The sequence below is a fragment of the Emys orbicularis genome, chromosome 5, assembly GCF_028017835.1.
Source record: "Emys orbicularis isolate rEmyOrb1 chromosome 5, rEmyOrb1.hap1, whole genome shotgun sequence".
Taxonomy (NCBI): Eukaryota; Metazoa; Chordata; order Testudines; family Emydidae; genus Emys; species Emys orbicularis.
In genome coordinates, this window is record NC_088687.1 from 141507383 (window position 1) to 141530904 (window position 23522).

Genomic DNA, 23522 nt, shown 5'->3' on the forward strand with positions numbered 1-23522 from the left:
GGAGGAAAAGACATTAGCTCTGTCTCAAAACTATTTCTCTGTTCTTCACCCTGACGCTCATTCTTATGTGGGACAAATATTGGCCGGTGTTTATAAAATGATAGTGCATTGCATTTTTCATCTGGGGATCTCAGAGCCTTTACGCTGTTTCTCAAAATGTGTCTGAGGGACACACAGATTGAGTAAAATTTCCAAAACCTCCCAGGTCACTTAGGAGCCAAGTCCCATTTTCAAAAGGGACTTAGGCACTTAGTTGAAGTGCAGCTTCTAAGAGTAAATCTCTAGTTCCTTCCATAAGACAGCCCCCTCCTCTCCTATTAATACCCAGCACTGCATCGTCTTCCAGACAGGTTTCCTTGAAGGATGAGGACTGATGAGGTCAGATATAGTGTTTACTTTGTGAAAAGTGTTCAACCACAGGTGATAGGGCATTTTGTGCACTGGTTGAGGTACACCGTGTGTTGTGATAGGAATGTGTAGAATCCATGGATCTTGAAAGGTGAGTTGTGGTGGGGTGTTGATCATTGAAGCAGTGGTGATATGTCTGCAGGTTTTGCATCTGTTCTGGCAGTGTCTGGTGCTGCTTTGAGTTGGCGTATCCTGGTCTGTGGGGAGCTTGCTTCTGATGGTGAACTTGGAGAAGTTGATGGGTTGTTTGAAGGCCAGAAGAAGAGATCCAGGAAAGATTTCTTTCAGGATGTGGTCCCTATCGAGAGTGGGTTGTAATTGTTTAATGATACCCCATATGGGTTCCAGTGGGGGGTGGTAGGTGACAACTAGAGGTGTGCAGTCAGAAGGGGTTATATTTCCATATTAAAGCAGGTTCTCTCGGGCTATTTGGGTCATCCCTCACTTCTGTCCATAGAATGTATAGGGGCTCTTCTTGATTCCAAGCTGGAGGCATATCTCCATCTAGACAGGTTTCAGATCATCACATCCCTAATATCCAACCTCGGGGGAAACCCTACCACAGCAGCAAGAATCTCTGAGAGACAAGGTGAATGAGGTAATATCTTTTATTGGGCCAACTTGTGTTGGTGAAAGAGAGACGCTTTCCAGCTTACACAGAGACCTACAGTGCAAACATCAAACTATTAGGTCACATGGCATCCTGCACTTTTGCCAGACTTTGCCTCTGCCTTCTCAGGAGCTGCCTGAGGTCTGTTTTCCAATCAAGCAAACATCATAAGCACACTTATCTCGTGGTACGGACTACTCTACTAGCTTTTCTGGACTGTTGGACAAGGCCCCAAGGTTGTCTGCAAAGAAATATTCTGCACTCCACCCACAGTGACCCTGATTACAGATGTCTCTATAGCAGATTGGGGGACCCAGCTAAAACACCTAGATTCAAAGCAGATGGTTCTGGAAAGAGTCCCCCTCCCCCCACATATGGTTGAGATGAATGGCTCAGGGTCCCCGTCTGGAATTCTGGGTGATTTGAACTAGCCTGTGGAGCGTTTCTACTGCTTCGGAAAGGAACCATAGTGGTGCAGATCCTGACAGACAACCCCGCCACAATGTTTTATATTAACAGGCAAGGGGGGTGCCCTTTCAATTCCCTCTGTCAACCAATCAAGCCATCTTCATGGGAAAACTTCCATGGCTCTTCACCTACTGGGAGCAAACAACAATTTGGCGTATTACCACAGCAGGCAGTACTCAGCCATTCATCTCAACCATTCATGAGGACTCAGTCACTGAAAGACTCCATGCTCAAACCTGTATTCCACAGATGGGGCTCTCCCAGAACTTATCTGTTCACCCCCACCAAGAACAAATGTCCACTATTCTGTTCCAGAGCAGGCCCCAGCGCAAGCTTCTTCCAGGATGCCTTCCGAACCCCTTAGTCACAACCGTCTCTGTGCCTTTGCTCCCATTTCCTTGATACCCAGGATCATAAGGAAAATCAGGTAGGACCTGGCCACAGTAGTACTCAGAGCCCCTTATTGGTCCAGATAGTATTGGTTCACAGACCTACTGCATCTGTCCACATAGCTATTGAGATCTCTCACCGATGTCCTAGATGTACACGCTCAGAATCAAGGACAAATTATCCATCCAAACCCAACATCTTTACATCCAATGGGTTGGAGGTTTGGTGACTGAGCACTACAGACAGCGATTGCTCTGTAGAGGTCCAAGAAAATTCTAATGTAGAGCAGGAAGCCCTCTTGAGACAAGATCAATCTACAGTTCAAAGTGGAAAGGTTTTTCCATCTGGGCTTCATGACATGGTCTCATCCTTTTAAATCCTATTCCCAGGATTTTGGACTACATCTTTTTAAGCTATCAGGCCTCACCATTAATTCTGTCAGGGTCCACGTAGATACAATTCCGCTGGTTTGAGAGTCCACTTCTGCCTGGGACTTTAATGTAGTTCTTATGGGCCTCATGGAACTCCCCAGTGAACTCTTATCCAAGTACTCTCTACAGCATTTCATTCTCAAAACCACTTTCGTGATGGCTGTCCCCTCAGCCAGAAGAGGTAGCGAGATTTAAACATCTTATAGACTTTCAGGCCAGAAGGGACCATCATGATCATCTAGTCTGACCTCCTGCACGTCGCAGCCCACAGAGCCTCACCACCCACTCCTGTAATAGTCCCATAACCTCTGGCTGAGTTACTGAAGCCCTCAGATCATGGTTTAAAGACTTCAATTTACAGAGATTTCACCATTTACCCTAGTTTAAACCTTCAAATGAACTGTGCCCCATGCTGCAGAGGAAGCATCAGTAGCAGATACCCCTTCCACTCTTTTCCATAGAGATAAGGTATGCGGAGTCATCATCAGAACTTTCTTACCAAAGTGGTGTCTGATTTTCATTTAAAGCAAACCACCAGCTTCGCTGTTTTCTTTCCCCAAACCACATTCACACCTGCGAAAAATCAAGCTCCATACTTCAGATGTTTCCAGAGCCCTTCTTTATCAGTTAGACAGGACCAAGCCATTCAGGAAATTATCCCATTTATTTGTGGCATTGGAGAAGGCTGTGAAAGGTCAGGCCACCTCTTCCCAGCTATTATCCAAGTGGATCACTCGGTGCATCACAATTCGTTACCAACTAACAGATATGCCCCTCTCCTCAGGCAGCATCAGGACCCACTCAGCTAGAGGCCATACAGTCTCCTCTATGTGCCTAATAAATGTTCCATATCAGAGTTCTGCAGGTCTCACATACAACTTAGTCCACACCTTTACCAAGCATTATGCCCTGGATTTAGCAACTAGATCAGATGCTAAATTCAGGAGAGCAGTTCTGCAGTCCTTATTTAGTTAGCTGCAGTAAGACTCCTCAGACCTGTGTCCTGTTAATCTAGGAACAGCTAACTAGTTGTCGTAAGTAGGATCCACATGGACAAAAAAGACTCAAAAAAGAAAGGTCATTTACATAATGGTAACTGTAGGTCTCCAAGGTGTTTCACCCAGGTGGATTCCACAGCCACTCTCCATCCCATCGCCTTCATTATCCAGCTCTCTGGGATTTTGAATTAGCAATGAATCTGAGAGATGGTCAGGGCCACTCTACTTACATGCCCTTGGGTGAGGGGGCACGAGGACATGCAGGACACAATCACAGCCCCAGTGGACAGTGCTAGTCAAAAGATTCCGGTCTTGCACGCCTGAAGTGCATGTGCACCATAAGAGGGATCCACACCGACAAAATATCTCAAAGGACCACAGTTAATGTAAGGTAAGTAGCAGGTCAGTTTATAGAAGTGGTTTTTGTAGGAACGTGGTGGAGGCCTGTGGGATTGAGCCTGGTAAATTGAGAAGTCTCATCACTTTGATATACCATATAAATACTAACCAGACTGCATTGGAGACAATGAACCCCCCCCCCCTTCTTGTTGAGTGTGCATCACCAATTAAAACCATGTGTGCTTTGATCTCCCACCAAGAGACAAAGGGCCACGGGGCAGCCATTAGCAGTAAAGAGCGGGATTAAGCAAATGCATAGCAGGGACACAAGGGATTACAAGAGGGGGAGAAAAGAGCTATCATTTGTTTAATTTGGACAACCAGATTTGAAAAGCCTCACCACTACAGATTCAAGGAAGAAAGGAATTGACTATCAAGGAACCAGTGTGTGTGGAAACTAGAGCGTAAGCTTGCCACTTCATAAGCACTCGAGGCAAGAGAGACAGGGAGCATTCTGCATGTCTGGAAGCAGATGAGGATGGGCAGATTGTGATTACCAGAGGGAAGAGGACTATGAGGAATTCTGCATAGCTATAAGAATCCAATCATTAGAAGGTCCTCCGTGTGGAATCTGCAGAAAATATCTCTGAAGATCCAGCTGGCTGAATGGAATGGAAAGCAGACGGGATGTACGTGAGGATGGCTGCTCAGCCCAACCCACAAGACAATCAAACTTGCCCACAAAGAGATCTCCAGTGAGATCCAGTGAGGACAGACAATCCTTGTTTGGGATTCTGTACTATGAAAGAATAGAATGTTTTCTGCAAGACCCAGATGGACAATGGGATGGTGTGCAGTCTTCCAGGAGCCAAGATGTGAGATGTGACTAAAATTGGGTAAGCTTCTGAAGACGATGGGCAAGGACCCACTGGCGATGGTGAATATTGGCACTAATGACACTACATGGCAGGATACCTCACAGATAGTAGATGACTTCCAAGAACTCAGAAGGATGCGGAAGGAGAAGACTGTCCAAGAGCTCTTCTCTGAGATCCTTCCTGTCCCATAGACAAAGGAAGACACAAGGCAGAAGATTCTGGATGTGAACTGCTGGCTAGGTAAGAGGTGTAAAAATAGAGGGGTCTGATTTTGTGGAACATTGGTCCACCTTTCTATGGGGAGAATGAGTTATACAGTTTGGATGCCCTCTTCCATCTCCGTAAAAGGGGAATCGATCTTCTAGGGCGCAGGCTGGCTAAACTAATCAAGAGGGTGTTAAAGTAACAACAAAATGGGAAGATAAAAAGGGGGAACAAACTGGAACTCACTTGGAATAAAATCAAGTTAATGAGACTAAAATTAGTTAAGTCATCAAGGGATGTGATGAGAAGTTATTTACTTGCCTATACACCAATGCTTGAAGCCTGGGTAATAAACAAGAGGAATTGAAATTGCTCATTTTTGCACATCTGTTCAGCCTAGTTGGTATTACTGAAACTTGGTGTGAAGGTTTGTGTGATTTGAATTGTAAAAATCAATTATTATAACCTAATTAAGAAGTATTGTGTGGGCAAAGGGAGAGAGGGAGTAGCACCCTGTCAGATATGACTTTGCCTATTTCTGAATCATTGGCGCTTGAAAGCAAATGATCTTGAATACTTATAGGTCAATGTTCTAAATTTAGTAAAGCGCGCACACTCTCTCCAGGTGTCCTAAGTCCACTTCCTTTTGTCTCTAATATGTCACTTTGGAATTCTAATATTCCAGCAAAATAGCACAAATGTCCCAGAAGATATTTTAATGTGACATCAGGGTTAAATGGCAAGTTCTTGGAACCTTTCCATTATTGCTTATATCGCATCTGAAATATGTGAGGCAATTTGCAAGAAGACCGGGCTCCTGCCTGAGAAGTGAATGTGAATAAGGAACTAAATAAGTTATTTGCGAAGTTAAATAATTATCTGTGAATGAATCAGAGGCAAAAGCAAGGTCATTTTGCCCTAAACTTGCAATGCTTGAGCTTCATCAACTTCAGCTGGTCTTTTGCTAAGGCATTTTATCAGTTCATAGTTATCACCAAACCATCTGTGGCTTCATTTCTAAATGCCACTGTGTGATTTTTGTGAGCTATTGCTCAAGAATACAGGGTATTTAGGGTTTATTAACAGATCCCATGTCAGACCAGAAATATGTTATCTTCTGTAACCCTTTGTATTTTAATAGTATTTGAACGGTACTAAAATGAACAATGAGTTTATAAAATTCATTATAGTCTTTCGTGGTATTAGCAAAAGTCATGCTAAATTACTTTCTCAAGTGTGAGCTTTTATTTAAATTTCATATGTTAAAACAGGACAATATTTTTTTAGCCTTTAGCGGGGTACAGTATGTTTGTGCAGTGTCAGCATGACTACAGGTCACCCTGGTTATGGCATCCATTAATCCGACATACCCCTTACTTTAAAAACACAAGCCACACCTGACCCATCTCCTTGCCTTTCCAGCTTGTGCAGATTATTATAAATACGACCCATTTGGAGAAATCCTGCAAGTTCCTAGAAGAATTCATAACCAATATCACCAACGTACTCCCGGAGACTGTCCATACTACCAAACTCTATGGCACTACCACCTTCAAGGTGAGAAAATCATAGTAACCTGGGGTGTTTTGTGGATTATGTCTGACTGTAGATACACCATTTGTGAGTTGTGCATGCTCCACAAATAATCTTGTGCTGTGAAATGTGTTTGGAAACGTCCACACTAATCTTTTTAATCATTTTATAAAATCTGTGCAATCCTTTCAATATGTGTTGGTTTTCAAATTATTTGAATACTGCTTTCTTTAAAAACAAAAAAGCCCGTCGTCAGCAATTTAGAATTTATCATCAACCCTACAGTAACAAAGCAGCAAGGAAAACAATAACAAATGAGTCACTTCCAGATTAGTCACCTATATAACGTTCCAAAAGGTAGGCTGGAGTTTTTCCTCACTTTGTGCACCCAGTGCATGTGACCTACACAAATTCCTTTTTGCCGTAGCATTCTAAAGCTGCCAAACTAAATCATCAACAAGTGTTTGCCACTATTAAGGCATTTTCTCAGCCCCTAGTGAACAGTCCCTCATACAAGCAAATGGTAGGAAGTATACTACCTCACCAAAAATACATGGATGGGTTAACTTTTGAGAACACAAATTACAGATAAGTGACTTTTTCCCAAAGAGCAAAGCTACCCAGGCCTGGGCTTTCTCTGTGAAATGTTGAACTAATATCAATAGGGTAGTAGTACAGGGAAGACAACATGCAGGATGCTGGAAAAACATCATTGCCGTTTTTTCATTCATACTGGAAAGCAGCAGCAGTCTGGAGGACACTGCTGGGTTTGGCTTTCCTACAGTATGTCAGCCATGGACGCAGCTGAGCTAATTTGACCATGTCCACCGAATTTCAAGCCAACATTCTCTTAGATCTCAGCTTTCTGCATTTATTCTTGAGAGCAGTTGTTTGCTTGACAGCTCTCTTGGCCATAAGTTTACACAATTGTAATTTTTAGGCTATAAGAAGACTGTAACCATAATAGAAATCATAGAAATGTCAGGCTGAAAGGGACCCTGGGAAGTCATTGAGTCCAGCCCCCTCCGCTGAGGCAGGACCAAATAAACTTCAACCGTCCCTGACAGGTGTTTGTCCAACCTGTTCTTAAAAACCTCCAATGATGGGGATTCCATAACCTCCCTTGGAAGCCTGTTCCAGAGCTGAACTTTTAACCAGTTCTCATCCAGACCAACATTCAATATAAATAACCTAGGTATAACTACTGAGCATAGGTTCTGCTAATGCATTTCTCTACATGGCTGTCCCAGAATAATATTTCCTTGTGGATAGAAACCTCTTGCTAGATGCAGGTAATAACTGGAAGGACTATGTGGTGTATTCAGAAATTACTATTTTTCTGTGCACTTAAGAGGCTGAAATCAAGCCCACATTCCTGCTTTGACTTGCAAGTAAATAGCATTGTTACCCAGTTAGAAAAGGGAACAGAGCCACTAATGGGAGAATGCAAAAACATTATCAGCTAGACTGGTAGAAAAAAGGAAGATCTACACAGCATGTAGGACAAAAAAGGGAAGCCAATGAAGAACAAACCATGAATGTGACACCACATCTTGTTACCTTACTAATGTAGAGTGAGTTGAACCGGTGCACAGTACTGCATGCTCTGTACACTAAGTGGGCCAATTTCATTCCCATCCCATTTTAAGGAGTCTTCTCTTGTTTCCCAGGATGCCCGCCATGCTGCAGAGGAAGAGATTTACACTAATCTGAACCAGAAGATAGACCAGTTTTTGCAGCTGGCAGATTATGACTGGATGGCCGCTGAACCGGGCAGCAAAGCCAGCGATTACCTGGTAGATCTCATTGCTTTCCTGCGCAGCACCTTTGCTGTGTTCACACACCTACCTGTAAGTGACAGTGGTCTCTTTCTTTGATAACTGGGAGTGCCTGGGGGTTCTGATGCCACTGTAGAACTTTACCTCTGAAGTGTAGTGGAAATGATGCATTGTGCTGTTGTCATGAACAGAACTGATTTTTCAAATAAGGCATTTCAAGTGTTATCAGAAGTCAGGCTCCCTCAGGGAGCTCCCAAAACCGCTCCTTAAAGCCTGAGAGAAACATACAGAGCTGTTGATTTAAAAAATACGGTAAAGTGCCACCAGACTCCTTGTTGTTTTTGTAGATACAGACTAACACGGCTCCCCCCTGATATTTGGGCGCATAGTTTGTTAAATTTCATCAGCTGTGATATAGACTAAAAAGGCCGACTCTTAAGCATTTGTAGTTCTCTCTGTCTTAGCTTCATCCTGCTTGTTCATCTCTCTGACTGATCTACTATAAAGGTTTTAGACCACTCGTCAGTGTCATTTAGCCAATATTAAAGCCAAAGCCTTAGTGGTACCTTTTTGAAATCCTCCGCCTACGGCATCTTGGATCCCATAAGGGTCCTTGTTGTGGTGTCTAGAAGATTTGACAGCTGGAAAGGAATTAGTTCTGATTCCTAGGGATGGAGAAACAGCCAGAGGCATGGTGAGAAGGATTTGTTCCAGTTAATCAGATTTGAAGACACCACTGTGAATGAGGTGAGAAGGGGGAATGTTAAGCATCGCAACTAACTTTTGGGGGAGAGATTGGGCTATGGTGGAGAGAGATTGGAGCGTTTTCACCCATCTCTTCCTTTTGGGTCACCTATGTTTTCAAAATGACTCCATCCCATATTGCAACGCAGATAGGGAAGTGACATGTCAGTGGCCAGACAGGGACTTGTGTCAGAACCAGGCTTAGAATTTGGGGATTGCTGGCTCCCATTTGGTTTCTTTAACTACTAGATGTCTTCTTACTAGGGATCTGGATATAACTACAGTGACCTCTACCATGGGTTGTCATCAGGTTTTGAATCTGGACCTTCAGCCCCATAGCACACACCTCTACTGCTTGAACTTGCGGAGTAATTTAGTAGTAAGTTTTTGCTAGGTAGAGATGGTACAGTAAAAAGTAAGAAGAATTCATACTTTCTCAGTTTATTCTGGATGCTTTATTGGTGTTTTTAATGCATGAGCACCTGGGATGAAAGAAGAGGCATGTTTTTGTAGGAATCCAAATGAATATTTATTTGGGAAATTAAATACTTAAGTGCCCACAAAATCATTGCAACATACCCCTTCCCCTTCAATCCTTTCTCACACGCCTCCTCCAGTAAGGAGAGAAACTCCCTCTTTGTTCATCCTCAGCTTCTGTGTTGTCTTGCTGTAGACCTGATTGACAGGGTATCTTTTCACCGAAGCATTAAGCATGGCTAACGTGGGGCTGTGAAGAAGGAAAGACATGCCCACAGTGATTTATGAGATGGACCTGGAGTGATTTATCTTCCTTAAAACATTGTTTCCTTTTCAAATTAATCAAAATTGTTTTGGGAATAGGGAGGGCATCTGCTTACTCCAAAAAAAGATTGAGGAGGGTAGAAGCAACCTCTCTATCAAGCTAAGATATGTAAAACTACCCAACTGCTTAAAAAGTCACTCTGCCTTTCCTAATAGTAAGGATGCCAGGTAACAAGTTAACAACATTGAGCCAGCACATATGTAGCACCTTATCCTCAAAGCATCATACAAAAACGAATCCTCACAACCGCCCTATGGAAGTATGGGAGATAGTTAATCAGATCTAAAAGTGTGATTTGTAATGCTGCAGATCTAGCTTAAATAGTTTGTAGGGGGAGGTGGATGTGGAATTTTTAATATTTCAAAGCTATGTTCTTTACAAGAACAGTGTGAATGTGCCCTCATTCTAAGTTGTTCGAGGGTTCCTCTGTGACTTGTAGCCTATGTTAAAGTCAGGGAGAATTGTGACATTGTATACATCCTGGTTTGTTTTTTTTAAAAATCCTTAAATACACTTAGGTCTCTTTTCTCTCCCATTCTTGTTGGGTTTTCCTGGTTGATCCCATAATTTTGCTTTGTTTCTAAGTGTATTTTTTATTGTTTTCAAATAAAACGTCAACCCTTATGCACGAAAGAAATCCCAAGTCTAACAATATAAAAGCAGTACGTAGAAGCAATACAAAAGCAGTATGTACTTTGTAGAAGAATATGGATGAAAGAGAAAACAACTAAATAAAAAAGATGAATTATAGGTATATATGAGAGTATTGCTAAAGGAATAATAGAGCCTTTCACCTCTAGCTTGTTGGTTTGAATCCAGCCCAAGTCATTAATGACCGAGTATTACTACCATGGGATCAGGGCTGGCTCCAGCGTTTTTGCTGCCCCAAGCGGCGTAAAAAAACAAACAAAAAAGCCGCGATCGGCAGCGCTTCGGTGGCAGCTCTACCGCCGCCGCTTCATTCTTCGGTGGCAATTCGGCGGTAGGTCCTTCCCTCTGAGGGACCCACCGCCGAAGAGCCGGACGTGCCGCCCCTTTTCATTGGCCGCCCGAAGCACCTGCTTACTGTGCTGGTGCCTGGAGCCGGCCCTACATGGGATGAGTGTTGGTGCATTGTGTGAAGAGAGTTTGCAGTCTCGATTTTCCCTCCTTCCCCCCAAATTACCACCATGACTGCACACTTTTAGCTGTTTAATAAGAGGTAAAAGATTGAGTGGTCCATGGAGAGTGAACTATCCTCTTACTGCTAGAAATGGCCCTGCAAAACAGGGTTGAGACATGTTGAGGGAAGAGCCCCCTTTCCCTGGCCATCTTGCTCCTGTTCTGTGGTTACTTTGTTTCCCAGAGTTGTTGATCAGGCACCTTTCACAGTTATTGAATTCACACAATTAAAAATATCACCAATATTCTCCACCAATTTTTTTAACTTTTCAAATTCACTAGAAGAAAAATCAACATCAGTCTCTGGAAATGACTAATAGCAAGAGACAGGTTAAATGGTAAGCATTAAAGTAGCCTTGAAAATTGTCATGAAAATTTACCAGCCCACACTCAAAAGCAACTTGCCTGCCTTTCATCATGATGATTCTAAATAAAAGTTTGTAATGTTTTGCTTGCTGATCAAAGAAACTCACCCTGGGCATGCAGAATTTTGCCAAGGCTACACAAAAAGGACCAGACCTGAAGTATAACCTTGAGACAAAGCCCTGGTCCTGCAAAGACCTATTTACTTAACTTCATGCATGTGAGTAGTTCCGTTGTCTTAAATAGGACTGTTCCTGTGTATAGAAGTCCCTGCAGAGTCAGGGCTCTAAGCATCCAGCAGATCAGATTTACTTGCAGAACCTGGGTGCCCCAAGTTTGCTGAAAAAATTAAAGTGGTAACTCTGAACAGTACGCAGGGTAAATTTTGGTCTGAGAGCTGGGCTTTGGTCATGCAATTCTGATTTGAATCCACAAGAGACCCTAAACTTTCACGATAGTTGTAAGGTAAAATTTTAATATTGACCCAAGGTATTACAAGTTAGTAGAATTTAAAAAGAACGTTGAAAGTCTCCTTTGTTCTCATACAATCAAATGGGAGTTGTATTTTCCAGTTTCAACTCTCAGTGTCAGCTTGGACTTCATAGGGGATGATGGGAAGGAAGTGTCTATTGTAGTTTCTACTGAGTCATCATCTCTCATGATTGGGTGAGAGCAGCAGGTATTTCTAAGGAAAATGGCAATTTCCTTAAATTCTGAATTCCCTGGATTCTGTTAGGTTTTTTGCTCTCATTCTTTGACAGCATTTTGGCTTTAGATATGGATTTTTATAGCATTGATTAGTGTATTGATGGCTAGGACGGACAGGGCTGCGTAGGGAAGGACATATTTGCATTTCTTCCTAACTTTCTGCTAGTTTGGGAAGATGGCAAATGCAGGGCTGCAAATTGGAGCCAGGACCCACCAGCATGTCTCTAGCACATGTTGCAGGGTGAAGAGTTCATGGTTAAGCCATCGAGACTCTGGCACATAACACCACAGCACAGAACTTTCATGGTGGTTTAGAGCCACAATTTAAAAATGGTCTGCTAAGTGCACTAAACAGCTCAAAACAAATAATACGTTATTGGAAATAAAAGCACAGCGAACATTTGGCCCTGAGGCCCTTTCCTTTCTGAATTACCAAGTGCAAGTAACTTACCATATGCTGCCTGCCTCACTGTTGGTAAGGTAGTGTACTCGCCTTCTGTAAAAGTTTAAATAAAATGCTTTGCTAAAAGAAAAAGGTGGCTTCCCTGCTCTTTAGAGAGCACAGGGCCACAGTTTAAATAGATTCATATTTTGTGCAAAACGCTTTAAAGAGAATGACTGAAAAAGCCTTTTGTCCAAGATGGCTGATGGTTGTTTTTATTTCTTGTTAGACAAGCTAATGTAAATCGCATTGACAAGGCTACTCCAAACACACTGATTTGTTGACTTTAAGCCTTTCAAAGATGGAGGGTTGTGTCAACACCTACAATGAGCTGTCAGGTTAACAAAGCAAGGATGTTTTTTTGCTAGGGGGTGGGGAGGGGAGTTGGGGAAAGGGGTGTGTTTTGTTTTTATTTTAAATTTCCTTTAATCCTCTGTTAGTCTTGTATCTTGATAACCTCCTTTGGAAGGTAATCGGCTGAGGCCAAGAGGTGACAGTGACCTGGGAAAGGGAAGTAATCTTTCAGCAATCCTACAACTGTAACCTCTCCAGTCTCAAGCAATTCAGCATGAACTCTTTGCAGAGGGAGTCTTTTCCTGTGCGTTTATTTTTGCCAGATGGTGAACACAGATTTCAGCTGTAACTGTGTAAACTCTATGGATTCTTTGCATGGGATGCTTTGTCCAGTGCCCCATTAGCTGTATCGACATCTCTTTGCAGTTGCAAATAAACGCAGTCATCCTGGCAGTTCACATGTTTTGTAGAGAGTACTTTAAAAGAGAGGTAGATTTTTCTTGTAAAGAAAATGGTTTCCTATGTTGCTTTAGTAGATGAAACATTTCCTCCATCACATATTGAAAGAAGGAAAACAGTGCATGGAAGTAAATACAGGACAAATCTGAGTTTTATTGTAAGCATAGCCTTGACTGCTTTGGTCAAGGAAGATGCTCATCTTATGTTGTCCTGGTGGAAAATATCTGGCATGAAAACAGAATATGAGCACTAAAAACTTCATTATATTGTAGCTTAATACTGAGATCACAGTGAGATACTGAGATAAGGGTGTCAATTTAAATGTGCGTGCAGTTCTTTAATATGCTGTCAAGTTCTTGAAGTGACAGTTTTAGTGAGAGTCTTGTTTAAAGAGTAAGCTTTGTTGTAGGAGATGATCACGGTACTCCTGAACTGCTTCCACCTGACTACCATTCACACTGTTACTTTGCTCTCTTATGCATTTGATTTAAATTCCCTGTGTTGTCCTCTGTAGGGGGATGTAGATGTCCATTCTACAATGTCGGTGAGTATGACTGTGTGTTGTTTGCATTCAGTATGTTCTGCTCGCAGTTCAAATATTAGAGGGTTATTTGAACCAGAAAAGGTCTGTATTCTGGGAGGGATGAAGAAAAGCAACCTAAATCTTAGTGTTTCAGAGTAAAAGTTTAACCCTTTCACTGCTACCAGAATGTACGCATTTTCCTCCATTTATCAATAGAAAGTGAATAAATAGAGCGTGTAGGAGCACAGTGAAGAAACAGGTTTCCTGACATACAAGGTGCTCTCGGTTCAATAAGTGTAGCATTGACAGAGCATCTTTTTAGAAAGAATACTCTAGTGCGAGTTCTCACATAAACCCAGTCTGCCAGGATCCCTTACCTGCTTCAAAGGCCGCAGCAGCCCTTTTAGCCATGGAGTACTGCCTAGGACTTCCTCCAAAGCCCACTAGCACTGCTCAGAGAGCAAGGACCAAACTTTGTCCTGGGCTGATATCCCCAGTATGACAGGCTGAGGCAGTGCAGTATACTGGCACCACGTGGCAGGGTTGCAGCAACCTTACGAAAGATGAACCCGTCCCAAATTGTTGAACTAACGAAGAAGATCTACATTTAAATGCTGCCTTTTATTCCAGTACATCATAAATAATATCATAGACTCATAGACTTTAAGGTCAGAAGGGACCATTATGATCATCTAGTCTGACCTCCTGCACGACGCAGGCCACAGAATCTCACCCACCCACTCCTGTATCAACCCCCTGACCTATGTCTGAGCTATCGAAGTCCTCAAATCGTGGTTTAAAGACTTCAAGGTGCAGAGAATCCTCCAGCAAGTGACCTGTGCCCCACACTGCAGAGGAAGGTGAAAAACCCCCAGGGCCTCTGCCAATCTGCCCTGGAGGAAAATTCCTTCCCGACCCCAAATATGGCGATCAGCTAAACCCTGAGCATGTGGGCAAGACTCACCAGCCAGACACCCAGGAAAGAATTCTTTGTAGTAACTCAGATCCCACCCATCTAACATCCCATCACAGGCCATTGGGCATATTTACCGCTAATAGTCAAAGATCAATTAATTGCCAAAATTAGGCTATCCCATCATACCATCCCCTCCATAAACTTATCAATATATATACATAGTGCTATTGAAATGCAGTCACCCCTGGGGTACACTTATTGCCTGCTACCCCCTTCTCGATAATGGGAGAGGGGTCATTTAGCCAAAGAAACTGGGGCAAATTCCTATGACGAAAAGTACCATGGGGTCTTTAATCTCCACTTAGCAGACTTGGCCTTTGTTTTTAATATCTTATTTGAAAAACCCTCTCCCCCATACGCTGTAATCTGCATGTTTCTCAGTATGTGTCTACCTCACATAGCTGACCGGCGGAGTTGACCCTGCTGGGTTTTGAATTTATGGTTCCACAGAGTCTAGATATTCCCAACCTGATGCTTTAGACTATTAAGCCTTCCCCTCTGCTTATAATTCTGGAATATTTTCTAAGTGAGTAGTGCAGGCTCTTGATGTTATGATCATGCTTATTTGGATTAGGGCAGTTAGCACAAAGAAAGCAAAGCAAATCTCCAGGACCTGCATTCTGGTTCAATGGATGCCTCTAATTGTTGTCATTTATGCTTGTTTACATGTTCAGTAGAAAAACTAAGACATTTTCATGGATAGATCACAAACAAAATACATCCTAGCTACCTTGTTTTTTTCTGTTCCAACTTTTGCAAGCCAAGGCACGTGTTAACAAGTGCACCTCATTACTGTAGACACAATTCTGCTCTACTTGGGTTCTCTGGTGTAAGATAGTACACATTACGCTGTAGTATTTACCCCAACTGTAAGCTTCTGCATTTAACCCATGCTCTTTATTAAAGCTGCCTGTTGGCTGTGATAGTAGTATTGACATTTCATGATGCAGTTGGGTGCACATACCCCCTTTCCTGGAAACTGAGCATAGCTATGTCTCGAGTGCTTTCAGCCTTCAGACACCTAGGGGTTCCTAAGTCAGCATGTAGCTTTCAAATCAAGGCCAACTTCTGAAAAGAAAGTGGTTTGTTAAAGCAGTTTGAGACTAGAGTCCATCAAAGCGATGGCTCAATTCCTGATCCCAGTCCCTCATCCTTTGCATCAGCAGGGACTCTGAGTGCTATGGCCACTGCATACTCTGCCTCTGCAGGAGAGAGGTGCCTCTGTGATGACAGCACTCTCTCCCCTCCTATGAGATTTAATGAAGCAGTGCTGGTTATTGTCTTGGTTTTGATCCAGCCCTGGGGTTATCCTCAGTGCGCTTTAAGGGACAAGAAGTCCAGCTTCTGGCTTTTCAGGACTTCCACTATTCAGAAGCCAGACGTATTTTTTTCTTTAAATGTAATCCAGTGCTTAGACCGCTATGGAGTCAGCTTCCTGTGGAGGGGGTGCATTAGTGTCATTAAGCTAAATCGGTGAAAAATAATCTTTGTAAGTCCCCTGCAATGCGTGAGGAGTGAAGGAGTGCCTTCATACGGTGGGGCTTTACTAAACTGTTTTGAGTTGATTTGTTTTTAACTGCCACAGATTTTTTTTTTCCTGTAATCCTGTAAAGCAGTGACTCGGAAAAAGATTTGGGGGCCGTGCTGGATAATCAGCTGAACAAGCGCTCCCAGTGCAACGCTGTGGCCAGAAGGGCAAATGCAGTCCTTGAATGCATAAACGGGAATCCCAAGTAGGAGTAGAGAGATTATTTTACCTCTGTATTCGGCATTGGTGTGACCACTGCTGGAATCCTGTGTCCAGTTCTGGTTTCCACAATTCAAGAAGGATGTGGATAAATTGGAGAGGGTTCAGAGAAGAACCACGAGAATGATTAAAGGATTAGAAAACTTTCCTGATAGTGGTAAACTCAGGAGCTCAATCTATTTAGCTTAACAAAGAGACGGTTAAGGGAAGATTTGATTAGGGTTCATAAGTACCTACATGGGGAACAAAAAATTGATAATAGAGGACTCTTCAATCTAGTTGAAAAAGGTATAACATGATCCAATGATTGGATGATAAAGCAATACAAATTCAGTCTGGAAAGAAGGTGTAAATTTTTCACAGTGAGAGTAATTAACCATTGGAACAATTTACCATGGGTCGTGGTAGATTCTCCATCGCTGACAATGTTTAAATCAAAATTGGATGTTTTTCTGAAAGATCTGCTCTAGGAATTAATTTGCGTAAGTTCTCTGGCCTGTGTGATACAGGAGTCGGACTAGATCACAATCGTCCCTTCTGGCCTTGGAATGTATGAATGGGTTTGATTTGTTTCAAACCATTTGGAAAGGCTCACCCAGTTAGAGAACAAGGGGAAGTCTAGTTGAACAGTGGAAGATTTCACTCTCCTAAATATTTTCCATAGTGTAAACGGGATTGAGAAGATTTGTAGATGGCCTCAGACTTTCCGTATGTAAACAGACTCATTAAATGCAGTTTTTTTTTATTTGAAATGCTTTTCAGTCATAGGTGACTGGAGACCCCAACAGTGGGACCTTCGTGTTTCTCCAATAATTCCCTGGCACCTTCATCCAAAAATCTCAAAGCACTTGACAGACATGAATGAATTTAGTTTCTGAGCTCCTTAGTGGAGCAGGGTAAGTGTCCCCTCTGTAATGTGAGTGAGCAAGATGATGCACATAGGGGCTATATAGTGAGTCTGTGGTGGAGCCAGGAATAGAATTCCAGTCTCCTGAGTCTGAGACAGGAGCCTTATCCACAATACCTTCCTTCCTTAAGTTTTGTTTGTGTAAGAATTTAGTGCTGTGGAAAAGTGTTATTGACAGCTCATGAGATGGAAATCCCTTATTTCTCCACAGTCCAGTTGACAGCATGGAGAATAGGCCATGCGAGTTTCCTTCATGCTGCCATGGCAGCGTGTGTCAACCCTGTTCTGGAGGCACCACTTGAGAAGGGAGTTTCGTTGCCATGGCTCGCTGAGGCCTTCGCTTCTCTGCTGAGACTTGCATCGAGCGTGTCAGTCAGTGCCAGTTGGGATGTGAACGCTTCCAGGTCCCATGTCTTATAGTCAGGAGAACACCACTTACCTGAGAAAATGGGCTCCATCTCTTAAATTTTAAATCCATCCTCATCTGCTGAAACAATTAAACTAAAGTCCCTAGTTTTAGAACTCCCAAGATATAGTCAAAAGAACAGGATTACTTGTGGCACCTTAGAGACCAACAAATTTATTTGAGCATAAGCTTTCGTGGGCTAAAACCCACTTTCATGCAGTGGAAAATACAGCACACACACACACACACACACTCTCTCTCTCTCTCTCTCTCTCTCTCTCTCTCTCTCTCTGCACAATTTACATGCCTGATGTTTGTTTTAAAAAATCATCCCTCTAATGTTTTTGAGATGGAATTAAAGAGACCATAGTCAAGTAGTTTACTTTTATAGGTGTTTGTTTGCCTGTAGGTCACTGGTTTTTACTGAGCCTGTTGATAATGATTTACGTTGATGATGACTGAAAGTTATTTCTGCTAAAGAAATTTTTTAGTTTAAACCCACGTCATACTGGGTAGGTCTCCAGATAGGTTGCCCCCACTTCTAATGGGGGTGGGGAGGAATTGCATATGTTTGGAGGTATCTTTTCAGATCTGAGATTACATCTGAGATTTATTGCTAGGTTAGTGGGAGGAAGCTTACACTGGAATTGATTGATAGATAAATAGAAAACTTAATTCTCCACTTTTCTCTGTTTGGGACAGTCTGTGAAGAAAAAATGCATTTCAAAGAATAAGCCCTAAGTTTTGATACATTAGGATCTTAATATCTGTGATACTTTTCAATACACAGATGGCAAAAGTGAAGCAAACAGATTAAGGAGCTTGCCTGTTATGTGTAGCAAAACCTAGAATAGAACCAAGAGCTCCAAGCCTTGTGCTCTAACCCTTAGTCATTGCTTCATCCTTAGAATGGTCCCTTCTGACCTTAGCATCTATGAATCTATATACAGTAGTAGACAAAAGCACCGGGGGAGGGAGTGCATAGAGGGGGTGAGGAAATCAGTATTTGCTAAGAGAAAAAATGCACTATAGGGCATGTTTTCCAGTCCTCATATCATTCTTGTAGCTCTTTTCTCTACCATTTCCAATTTGTCAACGAAGTCCTTTCCATGTCTCCCATCTTGCAAATGTGATCTGTGTTTTCTGTTCCTAGATGTATGATCATGCATTTGACTGTATTAACACACGTGGTTCACATGAGCCCATTTTACCAAGTGATCCAGATCAGCCTGTACAACCGACTCCACTAATCTTTGGGTCATGTGCAAATTTTACTAGTAATGATTTCAGTTTTTCTTCCAAATCATTGATAAAGATATTGAATAGCATTGGGCAAAGAACTGATCACTCTAACATTTCTCTGGAAACATCCTCACTGGCTAATGATGCCATATTTACAATTACTTATTAAGATCTAATGATTAGCCAGTTTTAAATATATGTAATCTAGTCTGCATTGATTTTATGTAGTGCTAATTTTTTTATCAGAATATCCTGCAGGATTAAGGCATATGCTTTATAGAAGTCAAAAGATGATATAGCACACAGTTACCTTTTAGCAACAAAATTTATAATCTCACTAAAAATATCAGGTTCATGAACTCTTCTTCGCAAAACCACATTGATTTGCATTAATTATGCTAATTAATTCTTTGCTGCTCGCTTCCCATATTGACCTTTCCATGATTTTGCCTCGGGTCAGCATCAGGCTCCCTGTCCAGGTCATCCCTTTTAGCCTTTTTAAATATTGGCACAACGTTAGCTTTTTGCCTTTCCTCTGAAACTTCCCTTGTGTTCCAAGATTTGTTTAAAATTCTCATTAATGGTTCAGGAAGGTCCTTAGCCAATTCTCTTAATATTCTTGGGTGCAAGTCATCTGGTCCTGCAGGTTTAGATATGTTTAGTTTTAATAGTTGTCTACTGCTAAGCTCCCTAATCGGTGCATCACTCGGCTGTGCCATGGTCTGACCAGTTCATTCAGCACCGAGATGAGTAAACTCACGGTCACAGACCTATCTTCCAGACCGTGAGAGGTGGGTTCTTGGAGCCTAACCCTGGGTATTGGAGGCAGAAGCGACTTGAAGGAGGCATCTTGATCTTCAGTGATTCAAGAATAATTGAGTGATTTAAAAAAAAAAAATGTCAAGCTGCTATCGGAAATGTAGAGGAGTATTGGGATGGAGCAAAGAGGGACAGGAAGCCCTTGTTCAGAGAAGACTAACGTGAAGATTGTAACCGCTTTTCTTGGTCCCAACCTGTTCCCCTAATCTGAGCCTTTTGGGCTGCACCTCTCTTCCTGCAAATACCAAACACAGCTCAGATTTGTCCATTGGACTCAGGGGCTCGACCGTTCCCCTTTGGGGCTTGCACCAGGTTCTCTGCCTCCAGTGGCACAAAGAGAGCAGAGATTCAGCACTCCTGCCTTAACATACCAATTGCTAATTGTCCAGAAAGCCCTTTTCAATTTGTTGTCATTATTTGTTACTTAAAATTTTAAAGCTGGTTTTGAGGTAGCAAGGAGCCAAATTTCCCTTCCACCCCTTTTGCAACGCTACTGTCCTTTAACGGATAAAAGTGTGTGAGGCTTTATTTCCAGAACAGGAGCACCGTTCCATCTCTCTATTGCCTCCTTGCTTCCCCACCATGGCACAGTAGAGTGAAGGAAGCAAGTCTGTGGTCAAGAAGTGAACCTTCCTCCATCTGCCAGGAGACCTTCTCTCAGGAACACCTAAAGGGTGCTCTGCCACTACTGCTCTCTGCCTGCAGACCCCCCGCTCCTCAGGAGAAGAGACGGAGAGCATGCACAGCTCTTTTGTTGTTGTTGTTGTTCTTTGCTTCTTCTCAGACTACCTAAAACTCCTGTGGAGGTACCTCCATCAGGGCATCTACTGTCCTTTCCAGGTCTTGGGAGTCCGCAAACCAGACTGTCCTTAGCCATCAAGGACTCTTCAGGGCTAAGACCAAAAATTGCCCCCCTCTCTCTCTCTCTAAAGGGAAAGGTCCAGAGTCTTATCCAGGTTCTTAGGTGAGTAATCAAGTAACTTGGTAAGGAATGGCATCCTGGCTGTCGTCCTTCCCAGGAGGCGGTCTCCCTGCCACTTCCTCTCCAGTTAGATGTAGGATGATGAGGAGCATGGGGGCTCAAGATCCCTTCCGCCTCTCCACTCCCAAAAAAGGACCCCAATAAATCTGAGTCAGAGAAGCAGGCTTGGTTCTATTTTTCTAAGTAGGTTTGTTGAAACCATTTGGAGGAACGTTGTGGCCATCACTGAAATCCAACTAGAAAAAAAGGGTGAGCAGGCTAAATCCAAGGGCAAGTATCACCCATCCAAAAACAAAACAGAATGTGTCATCCACATTCATTCTGCCTTCAAACAAGCCTTTAGAGAATAGTGCAAAACCCCTGAGAAGGGGAAAGAGACTTAGTCATCAGGCCCTGAAATTCTGCAGGGTCCTGGAACCAAAGGAGTTTCTTTTCACAAGCCATAAGGTTGACACAACCATGGCATACCTAAGCAAAGGACTTGGTTGTTTCTTTCAGGGGAGATTTCTTCCCCGAAGACTTTGCACATGGGAAGAATTAAAAATTCAAACTTTCTATGAACTTAGGGCCTTGTTCTGCACCTATTGAGTTAATGACAAAGCTCCCATTGAATTCAGTCGTGTAGCATCTTGCCCTTAGCCATCATTGAGCACAGCTGCTATTGACCAATTAAAAGACATGGTTTAACAATAACCAGTTTATAAGGATTAGAAAACTGCATGTTCAGAACAATCTGTTCCATGCAACTTTTAGCACCAGTGAGGAGCAAAGTAACAGATGATACCTTGAGCTCTCTTCACGTTTATAGGCAAAGGAGAACTGGTTATGATGGACCAGTCTGGCAAAACCGTCCCAGCTTTCTCCTGGCTTACTAGACCTTCTTTCCCCTCACAATTGAGGATGAAGAACAATGGATCTTCCAATGTGCTGTTATAGAACTTGTTCAATTAAACTTTCAACCTGGTGGAATGTCCCAGGATAGATTCATTTGACAGAACATGGAAAATTTGAAACTGTCATTAGGAGCGCCAGAACTTAGTCATGAGACCTGCTAGGCCCTTCCCGAGCCATCTTTAAAGATCAGAGGAGTTAGCTTTTGTCTTCCGCCCCATCAGAATTAGACACACGTACTCATCCCTTTAACAGATCGCATTGGAATGAATTCAGCAGTTTTGGCAGCCTTTCTGCTGCTGTCTGTCACCCTGGCAAATTCCACTGCTGCGGAGCATTCCACAGGTGCATTTCACTCTGATTCTTGGAGCCCCAGCATTTGCACAGTTTGATTTGACTTTGCAGTCAGTGGCTGCCACCTTCAAATCTGTATCTGACTGTCTAGCCCAGGGACATAAATGCACCAGCCTCTCTCTCTCTTTTGGTCCCCCCCCTTTTTTTAACTGCCTTTTATTTCACCATGTGATCACTCACTCTTAAAGCAAAAAATGGAAATTTAACACAAAATATTCCGTCAATGTTATGTTAGGATAGTGATACTCAGACCTCAGTGGTTCAGGTGCCAAGGTAGTGATCAACATTATCCAGAAGAGCCACAGTCGTGTGAATGACAGGAAATATTTAGTGTTTTTTATTATTCTCACAGCAAATGAGTTAATAACGTAGTGCAAGTTGATAACTGAATTGGTTAATAACATAGTAAAAGCATCCTGATTGGTTAATAACTTAGACTGGTTAATAGTTAAATCACACAGGGTTCTAATATCACATACTGCAAAGAGCCACAGGAGATCTATTAAAGAGCCACTTGTGGCTCAAGAACCGCAGTTTGATTATCACCGTGTTAAGATCTAGAATTTAGCTGTGCAAAAATCAGGAAATTCATCATTAAAAGTCCCAGAGGACTTTATACAAATACACACATACAACATGGGAAATAACTGGCTAGGCAGCAGTGGTGCCGAAAAGGATCTGAGAGTTATAGTGAATCACAAATTGAATATGAGCTAGCAGTCTGATGCTGTTGCAGAAAGCGGCAAATGTTAATACATCCCAGAATGACAGGAGTGTCATATGTAAGACGTGGGAAATAATTGTCCTGCGCTACTCAGGACTTCTGAGGTCTCAGTTGGAGTACTGTATTGTCTTCAGGGCACCACACTTTCAGAAAGAAGTGGACAACTTGGAGAGAATATAGAGGTGAGCAACAAAATTGGTAAGAGGTTGGGAAAAGGTGACCTATGAGGAAAGGTTAAAAGAACTGGACATGTTTAGTCTAGAGAAGAAAAGGTGGGGGGGAACTTAAATCTTCAAATATGTAAAAGGTGTTATAAAAAGGTTGGTGATCACTTGTTTTCCCATGGGGGAGGGATAGCTCAGTGGTTTGAGCATTGGCCTGCTAAACCCAGGGTTGTGAGTTCAATCCTTGAGGGGGCCACTTAAGGATCTGGGGCAAAATCAGTACTTGGTCCTGCTAGTGAAGGCAGGGGCTGGACTCAATGACCTTTCAGGGTCCCTTCCAGTTCTAGGAGATAGGTATATCTCCATATATTTTATTTTATTTTTTATTTTATGTCCACCAAAGGTAGGATGAGATGCAATGGGCTTAGTTGGCAGCAAGGAAGATTTCGGATCGATATTATGAAAAACTTTCTAACTATAAGGATAATTAAGCACTGGAAGAGGTTACCTAGGGAGGTTGGGGAATTCCTGTCATTAGAGGTTTCTAAGAACATGCTAGACAAACCCCTGTCAGGAATGGTCTAGATATACTTGGTCCTATGTTCATAAAAATCCTGAATAATAAAAGTGATTGTTGTGGCAGGGGAAGAGGCAGATTGTAGAGTCAGGTAAGAAGCAGCTCTTTCCTGCTAGCAAACAGGAAGCACTGCATCAACCATTAACAGCTCAGGATATTTCCTGGTGAGTTTCCTGTGCTGCTCAGAACACAATGTTGCT

The 23522-nt window shown here is 42.6% G+C and overlaps 1 protein-coding gene across 1 annotated transcript in view; it reads left to right on the forward strand.

Annotated features, from left to right (window-relative positions):
• Positions 1-23522, forward strand: part of EXOC6B (exocyst complex component 6B) — a 436833-nt gene that overhangs the window by 270135 nt on the left and 143176 nt on the right. Inside the window, exons 17-18 of the mRNA XM_065404703.1 lie at positions 6149-6283; positions 7930-8109. Coding sequence (XP_065260775.1) covers positions 6149-6283; positions 7930-8109 — 315 coding nt within the window. The remainder of the gene's footprint in view (positions 1-6148; positions 6284-7929; positions 8110-23522) is intronic.